The 14,511-nt window shown below is 49.4% G+C and overlaps 1 protein-coding gene across 1 annotated transcript in view; it reads right to left on the reverse strand.

Annotated features, from left to right (window-relative positions):
• Positions 1-14,511, reverse strand: part of LOC121009301 (peptidoglycan-recognition protein SC2-like) — a 51,227-nt gene that overhangs the window by 1,750 nt on the left and 34,966 nt on the right. Inside the window, exons 2-4 of the mRNA XM_040442318.1 lie at positions 2,438-2,498; positions 1,894-2,095; positions 1,699-1,817 (exon numbers count right to left, since the gene is read on the reverse strand). Of these exons, the coding sequence (XP_040298252.1) occupies positions 1,699-1,817; positions 1,894-2,095; positions 2,438-2,483 (367 nt within the window). The 5' untranslated portion in view covers positions 2,484-2,498. The remainder of the gene's footprint in view (positions 1-1,698; positions 1,818-1,893; positions 2,096-2,437; positions 2,499-14,511) is intronic.

Raw genomic sequence — 14,511 nt, forward strand, 5'->3', positions numbered from 1 at the left:
GGATGGAGTATTGGTGACACGGGCGCGGCTCTGTGCCTCCACTGTCCTCCTCCATCACTGGCAGCCAGGGAGGATGGAGTATTGGTGACACGGGCGCGGCTCTGTGCCTCCACTGTCCTCCTCCAGCACTGGCAGCCAGGGAGGATGGAGTATTGGTGACACGGGCGCGGCTCTGTGCCTCCTCTGTCCTCCTCCAGCACTGGCAGCCAGGGAGGATGGAGTATTGGTGATACGGCGTGGCTCTGTGCCTCCTCTGTCCTCCTCCATCACTGGCAGCCAGGGAGGATGGAGTATTGGTGACACGGGCGCGGCTCTGTGCCTTCACTGTCCTCCTCCAGCACTGGCAGCCAGGGAGGATGGAGTATTGGTGACACGGGCGCAGCTCTGTGCCTCCTCTGTCCTCCTCCAGCTCTGGCAGCCAGGGAGGATGAAGTATTGGTGACACGGGCGCGGCTCTGTGCCTTCACTGTCCTCCTCCAGCTCTGGCAGCCAGGGAGGATGGAGTATTGGTGACACGGCGCGGCTCTGTGCCTCCACTGTCCTCCTCCATCACTGGCAGCCAGGGAGGATGGAGTATTGGTGACATGGGCGCGGCTCTGTGCCTCCTCTGTCCTCCTCCAGCACTGGCAGCCAGGGAGGATGGAGTATTGGTGACACGGCGCGGCTCTGTGCCTTCACTGTCCTCCTCCAGCACTGGCAGCCAGGGAGGATGGAGTATTGGTGACACGGGCGCGGCTCTGTGCCTCCTCTGTCCTCCTCCAGCACTGGCAGCCAGGGAGGATGGAGTATTGGTGACACGGGCACGGCTCTGTGCCTTCACTGTCCTCCTCCATCACTGGCAGCCAGGGAGGATGGAGTATTGGTGACACGGGCGCGGCTCTGTCCTCCTCCATCACTGTCAGCAAGGTATGATGGAGTATAGGTGACACGGGCGCGGCTCTGTGCCTCCTCTGTCCTCCTCCAGCACTGGCAGCCAGGGAGGATGGAGTATTGGTGACACGGGCGCGGCTCTGTGCCTCCTCTGTCCTCCTCCAGCACTGGCAGCCAGGGAGGATGGAGTATTGGTGACACGGGCGCGGCTCTGTGCCTCCTCTGTCCTCCTCCAGCACTGGCAGCCAGGGAGGATGGAGTATTGGTGACACGGGCGCAGCTCTGTGCCTTCACTGTCCTCCTCCACCACTGGCAGCCAGGGAGGATGGAGTATTGGTGACACGGGCGCAGCTCTGTGCCTTCACTGTCCTCCTCCAGCACTGGCAGCCAGGGAGAATGAAGTATTGGTGACACGGGCGCAGCTCTGTGCCTCCTCTGTCCTCCTCCAGCACTGGCAGCCAGGGAGGATGGAGTATTGGTGACATGGGCGCGGCTCTGTGCCTCCTCTGTCCTCCTCCAGCTCTGGCAGCCAGGGAGGATGGAGTATTGGTGATACGGGCGCGGCTCTGTGCCTCCTCTGTCCTCCTCCAGCTCTGGCAGCCAGGGAGGATGGAGTATTGGTGACACGGGCGCGGCTCTGTGCCTCCTCTGTCCTCCTCCAGCTCTGGCAGCCAGGGAGGATGGAGTATTGGTGACACGGGCGCGGCTCTGTGCCTCCTCTGGCAGACAGTGGGTCCAATACATGGACCGTGCTCACACCACAGTATCGTGGCTTTTTACCCTACACCATGGGACATTTGAAGCCCCCACCACAGTCCCCGGACTAACTTGTGAAGGTGCCGATTAAGACGATGCCAATAGAGTTGGAGTTGTAGTTTGGGGCGTGAGCACCAACGGATGTCCAACCACGGCCCTCGTACACGGAACCGTCGCCTCCAACCAGGAAGCTGCAAAGCAGAGAGGTGGTGTTATAAGCAGCATGGAGCACCTGAGGCCGGGCATCGTGTGACGGTGCCCACTTACCTGTATCCGATGTCACACCAGGCGTTGGTGTTAATGTGCATGTTCTGGATGTTCTTGGCCTGAGTGATGCAGGTGGACTGGGAGGAGCAGGCGGCTCCGGCGGTGTGGTGGATGATGACATAGGTGACTGGGGTAGCCATTGCTGTCCGGCAGGTGGGAGCACGTCCCCCCCACTGGGATTTTGTGAGGATGGTGGGGCAACCTGTATGGTGAAGACAGGAGCATTACTATCACTGTGGCCCTGGGGCTGTTCTCACCTAGAGCGTGCAGCAGTATTCCCAGAGGAACCGAACGCGAGCGCTGCAGAGGAACCGAACGCGAGCGCTGCAGAGGAACCGAACGCGAGCGCTGCAGAGGAACCGAACGCGAGCGCTGCAGAGGAACCGAACTCGAGCGCTGCAGAGGAACCGAACGCGAGCGCTGCAGAGAGACCGAACGCGAGCGCGGCACAAAACCGCACTGCGGTACTCATCCTGCGGTACTGCTGCGATACACTACAAGGGCCCCTCACTGTCCGCTGATGTGTCAGGAGATTAATACTTACATTGTGCAAGACTGCACAGAGCAAGGAGGGCGAAAACACGCAGCATGGCTGACAGGGTCCTGACGAGAGGAAAGAAAAAATAGACATAAAATACCGTAAATTATCTGAGCGGAGTGCGGTGTATAGGACGGCTGTGTCTATAGATGAGGTATAGTGCGGTGTATAGGACGGCAGTGTCTATAGATCAGCTATAGTGCGGTGTATAGGACGGCAGTGTCTATAGATCAGGTATAGTGCGGTGTATAGGACGGCTGTGTCTATAGATCAGGTATAGTGCGGTGTATAGGACGGCTGTGTCTATAGATGAGGTATAGTGCGGTGTATAGGACGGCTGTGTCTATAGATCAGGTATATTGCGGTGTATAGGACGGCAGTGTCTATAGATCAGCTATAGTGCGGTGTATAGGACGGCTGTGTCTATAGATGAGGTATAGTGCGGTGTATTGGACGGCAGTGTCTATAGATCAGCTATAGTGCGGTGTATAAGACGGCTGTGTCTATAGATGAGGTATAGTGCGGTGTATAGGATGGCAGTGTCTATAGATGAGGTATAGTGCGGTGTATAGGACGGCTGTGTCTATAGATCAGGTATAGTGTGGTGTATAGGACGGCTGTGTCTATAGATCAGGTATAGTGCGGTGTATAAGACGGCTGTGTCTATAGATGAGGTATAGTGCGGTGTATAGGACGGCTGTGTCTATAGATGAGGTATAGTGCGGTGTATAGGACGGCTGTGTCTATGGATCAGGTATAGTGCGGTGTATAGGACAGCTGTGTCGATAGATCAGGTATAGTGCGGTGTATAGGACGGCTGTGTCTATAGATCAGGTATAGTGCGGTGTATAGGACGGCTGTGTCTATAGATCAGGTATAGTGCGGTGTATAGGACGGCAGTGTCTATAGATCAGCTATAGTGCGGTGTATAGGACGGCTGTGTCTATAGATCAGGTATAGTGCGGTGTATAGGACGGCTGTGTCTATAGATGAGGTATAGTGCGGTGTATAGGACGGCTGTGTCTATAGATCAGGTATATTGCGGTGTATAGGACGGCTGTGTCTATAGATGAGGTATAGTGCGGTGTATAGGACGGCTGTGTCTATAGATCAGGTATATTGCGGTGTATAGGACGGCTGTGTCTATAGATGTGGTATAGTGCGGTGTATAGGACGGCAGTGTCTATAGATGAGGTATAGTGCGGTGTATAGGACGGCTGTGTCTATAGATCAGGTATAGTGCGGTGTATAGGACGGCTGTGTCTATAGATCAGGTATAGTGCGGTGTATAGGACGGCTGTGTCTATAGATCAGGTATAGTGCGGTGTATAGGACGGCTGTGTCTATAGATGAGGTATAGTGCGGTGTATAGGACGGCTGTGTCTATAGATCAGCTATAGTGCGGTGTATAGGACGGCTGTGTCTATAGATCAGGTATAGTGCGGTGTATAGGACGGCAGTGTCTATAGATCAGGTATAGTGCGGTGTATAGGACGGCTGTGTCTATAGATGAGGTATAGTGCGGTGTATAGGACGGCAGTGTCTATAGATCAGCTATAGTGCGGTGTATAGGACGGCTGTGTCTATAGATCAGCTATAGTGCGGTGTATAGGACGGCTGTGTCTATAGATCAGGTATAGTGCGGTGTATAGGACGGCTGTGTCTATAGATCAGGTATAGTGCGGTGTATAGGACGGCTGTGTCTATAGATGAGGTATAGTGCGGTGTATATAACGGCAGTGTCTATAGATCAGGTATAGTGCGGTGTATAGGACGGCTGTGTCTATAGATGAGGTATAGTGCGGTGTATAGGACGGCTGTGTCTATAGATGAGGTATAGTGCGGTGTATAGGACGGCTGTGTCTATAGATGAGGTATAGTGCGGTGTATAGGACGGCTGTGTCTATAGATCAGGTATAGTGCGGTGTATAGGACGGCAGTGTCTATAGATCAGCTATAGTGCGGTGTATAGGACGGCTGTGTCTATAGATGAGGTATAGTGCGGTGTATAGGACGGCAGTGTCTATAGATCAGGTATAGTGCGGTGTATAGGACGGCAGTGTCTATAGATCAGGTATAGTGCGGTGTATAGGACGGCTGTGTCTATAGATCAGCTATAGTGCGGTGTATAGGACGGCTGTGTCTATAGATGAGGTATAGTGCGGTGTATAGGACGGCAGTGTCTATAGATCAGGTATAGTGCGGTGTATAGGACGGCAGTGTCTATAGATCAGCTATAGTGCGGTGTATAGGACGGCTGTGTCTATAGATCAGGTATAGTGCGGTGTATAGGACGGCTGTGTCTATAGATGAGGTATAGTGCGGTGTATAGGACGGCTGTGTCTATAGATCAGCTATAGTGCGGTGTATAGGACGGCAGTGTCTATAGATGATGTATAGTGCGGTGTATAGGACGGCAGTGTCTATAGATGAGGTATAGTGCGGTGTATAGGACGGCTGTGTCTATAGATCAGGTATAGTGCGGTGTATAGGACGGCAGTGTCTATAGATGAGGTATAGTGCGGTGTATAGGACGGCTGTGTCTATAGATGAGGTATAGTGCGGTGTATAGGACAGATGTGTCTATAGATGAGGTATAGTGCGTTGTATAGGACGGCAGTGTCTATAGATGAGGTATAGTGCGGTGTATAGGACGGCTGTGTCTATAGATCAGGTATAGTGCGGTGTATAGGACGGCTGTGTCTATAGATGAGGTATAGTGCGGTGTATAGGACGGCTGTGTCTATAGATCAGGTATAGTGCGGTGTATAGGACGGCTGTGTCTATAGATCAGGTATAGTGCGGTGTATAGGACGGCTGTGTCTATAGATCAGGTATAGTGCGTTGTATAGGACGGCAGTGTCTATAGATCAGCTATAGTGCGGTGTATAGGACGGCAGTGTCTATAGATCAGCTATAGTGCGGTGTATAGGACGGCAGTGTCTATAGATCAGGTAAAGTGCGGTGTATAGGACGGCAGTGTCTATAGATCAGGTATAGTGCGGTGTATAGGACGGCTGTGTCTATAGATCAGCTATAGTGCGGTGTATAGGACGGCAGTGTCTATAGATCAGGTATAGTGCGGTGTATAGGACGGCTGTGTCTATAGATCAGGTATAGTGCGGTGTATAGGACGGCTGTGTCTATAGATCAGGTATAGTGCGGTGTATAGGACGGCTGTGTCTATAGATGAGGTATAGTGCGGTGTATAGGACGGCTGTGTCTATAGATGAGGTATAGTGCGTTGTATAGGACGGCTGTGTCTATAGATGAGGTATAGTGCGGTGTATAGGACGGCAGTGTCTATAGATCAGGTATAGTGCGGTGTATAGGACGGCTGTGTCTATAGATGAGGTATAGTGCGGTGTATAGGACGGCAGTGTCTATAGATCAGGTATAGTGCGGTGTATAGGACGGCAGTGTCTATAGATCAGGTATAGTGCGGTGTATAGGACGGCAGTGTCTATAGATCAGGTATAGTGCGGTGTATAGGACGGCTGTGTCTATAGATCAGGTATAGTGCGGTGTATAGGACGGCTGTGTCTATAGATCAGGTATAGTGCGGTGTATAGGACGGCTGTGTCTATAGATGAGGTATAGTGCGGTGTATAGGACGGCTGTGTCTATAGATGAGGTATAGTGCGTTGTATAGGACGGCTGTGTCTATAGATTAGGTATAGTGCGGTGTATAGGACGGCTGTGTCTATAGATCAGGTATAGTGCGGTGTATAGAACGGCAGTGTCTATAGATGAGGTATAGTGCGGTGTATAGGACGGCAGTGTCTATAGATGAGGTATAGTGCGGTGTATAGGACGGCTGTGTCTATAGATCAGGTATAGTGCGGTGTATAGGACGGCTGTGTCTATAGATCAGGTATAGTGCGGTGTATAGGACGGCTGTGTCTATAGATGAGGTATAGTGCGGTGTATAGGACGGCTGTGTCTATAGATCAGGTATAGTGCGGTGTATAGGACGGCTGTGTCTATAGATGAGGTATAGTGCGGTGTATAGGACGGCTGTGTCTATAGATCAGGTATAGTGCGTTGTATAGGACGGCTGTGTCTATAGATTAGGTATAGTGCGGTGTATAGGACGGCTGTGTCTATAGATCAGGTATAGTGCGGTGTATAGAACGGCAGTGTCTATAGATGAGGTATAGTGCGGTGTATAGGACGGCAGTGTCTATAGATGAGGTATAGTGCGGTGTATAGGACGGCAGTGTCTATAGATCAGGTATAGTGCGGTGTATAGGACGGCTGTGTCTATAGATCAGGTATAGTGCGGTGTATAGGACGGCTGTGTCTATAGATGAGGTATAGTGCGGTGTATAGGACGGCTGTGTCTATAGATCAGGTATAGTGCGGTGTATAGGACGGCTGTGTCTATAGATGAGGTATAGTGCGGTGTATAGGATGGCAGTGTCTATAGATCAGGTATAGTGCGGTGTATAGGACGGCTGTGTCTATAGATGAGGTATAGTACGGTGTATAGGACGGCTGTGTCTATAGATCAGGTATAGTGCGGTGTATAGGACGGCTGTGTCTATAGATCAGGTATAGTGCGGTGTATAGGACGGCAGTGTCTATAGATCAGGTATAGTGCGGTGTATAGGACGGCTGTGTCTATAGATCAGGTATAGTGCGGTGTATAGGACGGCTGTGTCTATAGATGAGGTATAGTGCGGTGTATAGGACGGCTGTGTCTATAGATCAGGTATAGTGCGGTGTATAGGACGGCTGTGTCTATAGATGAGGTATAGTGCGGTGTATAGGATGGCAGTGTCTATAGATCAGGTATAGTGCGGTGTATAGGACGGCTGTGTCTATAGATGAGGTATAGTACGGTGTATAGGACGGCTGTGTCTATAGATCAGGTATAGTGCGGTGTATAGGACGGCTGTGTCTATAGATCAGGTATAGTGCGGTGTATAGGACGGCTGTGTCTATAGATGAGGTATAGTGCGGTGTATAGGACGGCTGTGTCTATAGATGAGGTATAGTGCGGTGTATAGGACGGCTGTGTCTATAGATCAGCTATAGTGCGGTGTATAGGACGGCAGTGTCTATAGATCAGCTATAGTGCGGTGTATAGGACGGCTGTGTCTATAGATCAGGTATAGTGCGGTGTATAGGACGGCTGTGTCTATAGATCAGGTATAGTGCGGTGTATAGGACGGCTGTGTCTATAGATGAGGTATAGTGCGGTGTATAGGACGGCTGTGTCTATAGATGAGGTATAGTGCGGTGTATAGGACGGCTGTGTCTATAGATCAGGTATAGTGCGGTGTATAGGACGGCTGTGTCTATAGATCAGGTATAGTGCGGTGTATAGGACGGCAGTGTCTATAGATCAGGTATAGTGCGGTGTATAGGACGGCAGTGTCTATAGATGTGGTATAGTGCGGTGTATAGGACGGCTGTGTCTATAGATCACTTATAGTGCGGTGTATAGGACGGCAGTGTCTATAGATGAGGTATAGTGCGGTGTATAGGACGGCAGTGTCTATAGATGAGGTATAGTGCGGTGTATAGGACGGCAGTGTCTATAGATCAGGTATAGTGCGGTGTATAGGACGGCAGTGTCTATAGATCAGCTATAGTGCGGTGTATAGGACGGCTGTGTCTATAGATCAGGTATAGTGCGGTGTATAGGACGGCTGTGTCTATAGATGAGGTATAGTGCGGTGTATAGGACGGCTGTGTCTATAGATCAGCTATAGTGCGGTGTATAGGACGGCAGTGTCTATAGATGATGTATAGTGCGGTGTATAGGACGGCAGTGTCTATAGATGAGGTATAGTGCGGTGTATAGGACGGCTGTGTCTATAGATCAGGTATAGTGCGGTGTATAGGACGGCAGTGTCTATAGATGAGGTATAGTGCGGTGTATAGGACGGCTGTGTCTATAGATGAGGTATAGTGCGGTGTATAGGACAGATGTGTCTATAGATGAGGTATAGTGCGTTGTATAGGACGGCAGTGTCTATAGATGAGGTATAGTGCGGTGTATAGGACGGCTGTGTCTATAGATCAGGTATAGTGCGGTGTATAGGACGGCTGTGTCTATAGATGAGGTATAGTGCGGTGTATAGGACGGCTGTGTCTATAGATCAGGTATAGTGCGGTGTATAGGACGGCTGTGTCTATAGATCAGGTATAGTGCGGTGTATAGGACGGCTGTGTCTATAGATCAGGTATAGTGCGGTGTATAGGACGGCAGTGTCTATAGATCAGCTATAGTGCGGTGTATAGGACGGCAGTGTCTATAGATCAGCTATAGTGCGGTGTATAGGACGGCAGTGTCTATAGATCAGGTAAAGTGCGGTGTATAGGACGGCAGTGTCTATAGATCAGGTATAGTGCGGTGTATAGGACGGCTGTGTCTATAGATCAGCTATAGTGCGGTGTATAGGACGGCAGTGTCTATAGATCAGGTATAGTGCGGTGTATAGGACGGCTGTGTCTATAGATCAGGTATAGTGCGGTGTATAGGACGGCTGTGTCTATAGATCAGGTATAGTGCGGTGTATAGGACGGCTGTGTCTATAGATGAGGTATAGTGCGGTGTATAGGACGGCTGTGTCTATAGATGAGGTATAGTGCGTTGTATAGGACGGCTGTGTCTATAGATGAGGTATAGTGCGGTGTATAGGACGGCAGTGTCTATAGATCAGGTATAGTGCGGTGTATAGGACGGCTGTGTCTATAGATGAGGTATAGTGCGGTGTATAGGACGGCAGTGTCTATAGATCAGGTATAGTGCGGTGTATAGGACGGCAGTGTCTATAGATCAGGTATAGTGCGGTGTATAGGACGGCAGTGTCTATAGATCAGGTATAGTGCGGTGTATAGGACGGCTGTGTCTATAGATCAGGTATAGTGCGGTGTATAGGACGGCTGTGTCTATAGATCAGGTATAGTGCGGTGTATAGGACGGCTGTGTCTATAGATGAGGTATAGTGCGGTGTATAGGACGGCTGTGTCTATAGATGAGGTATAGTGCGTTGTATAGGACGGCTGTGTCTATAGATTAGGTATAGTGCGGTGTATAGGACGGCTGTGTCTATAGATCAGGTATAGTGCGGTGTATAGAACGGCAGTGTCTATAGATGAGGTATAGTGCGGTGTATATGACGGCAGTGTCTATAGATGAGGTATAGTGCGGTGTATAGGACGGCTGTGTCTATAGATCAGGTATAGTGCGGTGTATAGGACGGCAGTGTCTATAGATCAGGTATAGTGCGGTGTATAGGACGGCTGTGTCTATAGATCAGGTATAGTGCGGTGTATAGGACGGCTGTGTCTATAGATGAGGTATAGTGCGGTGTATAGGACGGCAGTGTCTATAGATCAGGTATAGTGCGGTGTATAGGACGGCTGTGTCTATAGATGAGGTATAGTGCGGTGTATAGGATGGCAGTGTCTATAGATCAGGTATAGTGCGGTGTATAGGACGGCTGTGTCTATAGATGAGGTATAGTACGGTGTATAGGACGGCTGTGTCTATAGATCAGGTATAGTGCGGTGTATAGGACGGCTGTGTCTATAGATCAGGTATAGTGCGGTGTATAGGACGGCAGTGTCTATAGATCAGGTATAGTGCGGTGTATAGGACGGCTGTGTCTATAGATCAGGTATAGTGCGGTGTATAGGACGGCTGTGTCTATAGATGAGGTATAGTGCGGTGTATAGGACGGCTGTGTCTATAGATCAGGTATAGTGCGGTGTATAGGACGGCTGTGTCTATAGATGAGGTATAGTGCGGTGTATAGGATGGCAGTGTCTATAGATCAGGTATAGTGCGGTGTATAGGACGGCTGTGTCTATAGATGAGGTATAGTACGGTGTATAGGACGGCTGTGTCTATAGATCAGGTATAGTGCGGTGTATAGGACGGCTGTGTCTATAGATGAGGTATAGTGCGGTGTATAGGACGGCTGTGTCTATAGATGAGGTATAGTGCGGTGTATAGGACGGCTGTGTCTATAGATGAGGTATAGTGCGGTGTATAGGACGGCTGTGTCTATAGATCAGCTATAGTGCGGTGTATAGGACGGCAGTGTCTATAGATCAGCTATAGTGCGGTGTATAGGACGGCTGTGTCTATAGATCAGGTATAGTGCGGTGTATAGGACGGCAGTGTCTATAGATCAGGTATAGTGCGGTGTATAGGACGGCTGTGTCTATAGATGAGGTATAGTGCGGTGTATAGGACGGCTGTGTCTATAGATGAGGTATAGTGCGGTGTATAGGACGGCTGTGTCTATAGATCAGGTATAGTGCGGTGTATAGGACGGCTGTGTCTATAGATCAGGTATAGTGCGGTGTATAGGACGGCAGTGTCTATAGATCAGGTATAGTGCGGTGTATAGGACGGCAGTGTCTATAGATGTGGTATAGTGCGGTGTATAGGACGGCTGTGTCTATAGATCACTTATAGTGCGGTGTATAGGACGGCAGTGTCTATAGATGAGGTATAGTGCGGTGTATAGGACGGCAGTGTCTATAGATCAGGTATAGTGCGGTGTATAGGACGGCTGTGTCTATAGATCAGGTATAGTGCGGTGTATAGGACGGCTGTGTCTATAGATCAGGTATAGTGCGGTGTATAGGACGGCAGTGTCTATAGATCAGCTATAGTGCGGTGTATAGGACGGCAGTGTCTATAGATCAGCTATAGTGCGGTGTATAGGACGGCAGTGTCTATAGATCAGCTATAGTGCGGTGTATAGGACGGCTGTGTCTATAGATCAGGTATAGTGCGGTTTATAGGACGGCTGTGTCTATAGATCAGGTATAATGCGGTGTATAGGACGGCTGTGTCTATAGATCAGGTATAGTGCGGTGTATAGGACGGCAGTGTCTATAGATGAGGTATAGTGCGGTGTATAGGACGGCAGTGTCTATAGATCAGGTATAGTGCGGTGTATAGGACGGCTGTGTCTATAGATGAGGTATAGTGCGGTGTATAGGACGGCTGTGTCTATAGATCAGGTATAGTGCGGTGTATAGGACGGCAGTGTCTATAGATCAGGTATAGTGCGGTGTATAGGACGGCTGTGTCTATAGATCAGCTATAGTGCGGTGTATAGGACGGCAGTGTCTATAGATCAGGTATAGTGCGGTGTATAGGACGGCTGTGTCTATAGATGAGGTATAGTGCGGTGTATAGGACGGCAGTGTCTATAGATCAGCTATAGTGCGGTGTATAGGACGGCTGTGTCTATAGATCAGCTATAGTGCGGTGTATAGGACGGCAGTGTCTATAGATCAGGTATAGTGCGGTGTATAGGACGGCAGTGTCTATAGATGAGGTATAGTGCGGTGTATAGGACGGCTGTGTCTATAGATGAGGTATAGTGCGGTGTATAGGACGGCAGTGTCTATAGATCAGGTATAGTGCGGTGTATAGGACGGCTGTGTCTATAGATCAGGTATAGTGCGGTGTATAGGACGGCTGTGTCTATAGATCAGCTATAGTGCGGTGTATAGGACGGCAGTGTCTATAGATGAGGTATAGTGCGGTGTATAGGACGGCTGTGTCTATAGATGTGGTATAGTGCGGTGTATAGGACGGCTGTGTCTATAGATGAGGTATAGTGCGGTGTATAGGACGGCTGTGTCTATAGATCAGGTATAGTGCGGTGTATAGGACGGCATTGTCTATAGATCAGCTATAGTGCGGTGTATAGGACGGCTGTGTCTATAGATGAGGTATAGTGCGGTGTATAGGACGGCAGTGTCTATAGATCAGCTATAGTGCTGTGTATAGGACGGCTGTGTTTATAGATCAGCTATAGTGCGGTGTATAGGACGGCTGTGTCTATAGATGAGGTATAGTGCGGTGTATAGGACGGCAGTGTCTATAGATCAGCTATAGTGCGGTGTATAGGACGGCAGTGTCTATAGATCAGGTATAGTGCGGTGTATAGGACGGCTGTGTCTATAGATGAGGTATAGTGCGGTGTATAGGACGGCTGTGTCTATAGATCAGCTATAGTGCGGTGTATAGGACGGCAGTGTCTATAGATCAGGTATAGTGCGGTGTATAGGACGGCAGTGTCTATAGATCAGCTATAGTGCGGTGTATAGGACGGCTGTGTCTATAGATCAGCTATAGTGCGGTGTATAGGACGGCAGTGTCTATAGATCAGGTATAGTGCGGTGTATAGGACGGCAGTGTCTATAGATCAGCTATAGTGCGGTGTATAGGACGGCTGTGTCTATAGATGAGGTATAGTGCGGTGTATAGGACGGCTGTGTCTATAGATCAGGTATAGTGCGGTGTATAGGACAGCTGTGTCTATAGATGAGGTATAGTGCGGTGTATAGGACGGCTGTGTCTATAGATCAGGTATAGTGCGGTGTATAGGACGGCTGTGTCTATAGATCAGGTATAGTGCGGTGTATAGGACGGCAGTGTCTATAGATCAGGTATAGTGCAGTGTATAGGACGGCTGTGTCTATAGATCAGGTATAGTGCGGTGTATAGGACGGCAGTGTCTATAGATCAGGTATAGTGCGGTGTATAGGACGGCTGTGTCTATAGATCAGGTATAGTGCGGTGTATAGGACGGCTGTGTCTATAGATCAGCTATAGTGCGGTGTATAGGACGGCTGTGTCTATAGATCAGGTATAGTGCGGTGTATAGGACGGCTGTGTCTATAGATCAGGTATAGTGCGGTGTATAGGACGGCTGTGTCTATAGATGAGGTATAGTGCGGTGTATAGGACAGATGTGTCTATAGATGAGGTATAGTGCGTTGTATAGGACGGCTGTGTCTATAGATGAGGTATAGTGCGGTGTATAGGACGGCAGTGTCTATAGATCAGGTATAGTGCGGTGTATAGGACGGCTGTGTCTATAGATGAGGTATAGTGCGGTGTATAGGACGGCTGTGTCTATAGATGAGGTATAGTGCGTTGTATAGGACGGCTGTGTCTATAGATGAGGTATAGTGCGGTGTATAGGACGGCTGTGTCTATAGATCAGGTATAGTGCGGTGTATAGAACGGCAGTGTCTATAGATGAGGTATAGTGCGGTGTATATGACGGCAGTGTCTATAGATGAGGTATAGTGCGGTGTATAGGACGGCTGTGTCTATAGATCAGGTATAGTGCGGTGTATAGGACGGCAGTGTCTATAGATGAGGTATAGTACGGTGTATAGGACGGCTGTGTCTATAGATCAGTATAGTGCGGTGTATAGGACGGCTGTGTCTATAGATCAGGTATAGTGCGGTGTATAGGACGGCTGTGTCTATAGATCAGGTATAGTGCGGTGTATAGGACGGCTGTGTCTATAGATGAGGTATAGTGCGGTGTATAGGACGGCTGTGTCTATAGATGAGGTATAGTGCGGTGTATAGGACGGCTGTGTCTATAGATCAGGTATAGTGCGGTGTATAGGACGGCTGTGTCTATAGATCAGGTATAGTGCGGTGTATAGGACGGCAGTGTCTATAGATCAGGTATAGTGCGGTGTATAGGACGGCAGTGTCTATAGATGTGGTATAGTGCGGTGTATAGGACGGCTGTGTCTATAGATCACTTATAGTGCGGTGTATAGGACGCAGTGTCTATAGATGAGGTATAGTGCGGTGTATAGGACGGCAGTGTCTATAGATCAGGTATAGTGCGGTGTATAGGACGCTGTGTCTATAGATCAGGTATAGTGCGGTGTATAGGACGGCAGTGTCTATAGATCGGTATAGTGCGGTGTATAGGACAGCTGTGTCTATAGATCAGGTATAGTGCGGTGTATAGGACGGCAGTGTCTATAGATCAGGTATAGTGCGGTGTATAGGACGGCAGTGTCTATAGATGAGGTATAGTGCGGTGTATAGGACGGCTGTGTCTATAGATCAGGTATAGTGCGGTGTATAGGACGGCTGTGTCTATAGATCAGGTATAGTGCGGTGTATAGGACGGCTGTGTCTATAGATGAGGTATAGTGTGTGTAATAGGACGGCTGTGTCTATAGATGAGGTATAGTGCGGTGTATAGGACGGCTGTGTCTATAGATCAGGTATAGTGCGGTGTATAGGACGGCTGTGTCTATAGATGAGGTATAGTGCG

The sequence above is a fragment of the Bufo bufo genome, chromosome 8 (assembly GCF_905171765.1).
Source record: "Bufo bufo chromosome 8, aBufBuf1.1, whole genome shotgun sequence".
In the NCBI taxonomy this organism is placed as follows: Eukaryota; Metazoa; Chordata; class Amphibia; order Anura; family Bufonidae; genus Bufo; species Bufo bufo.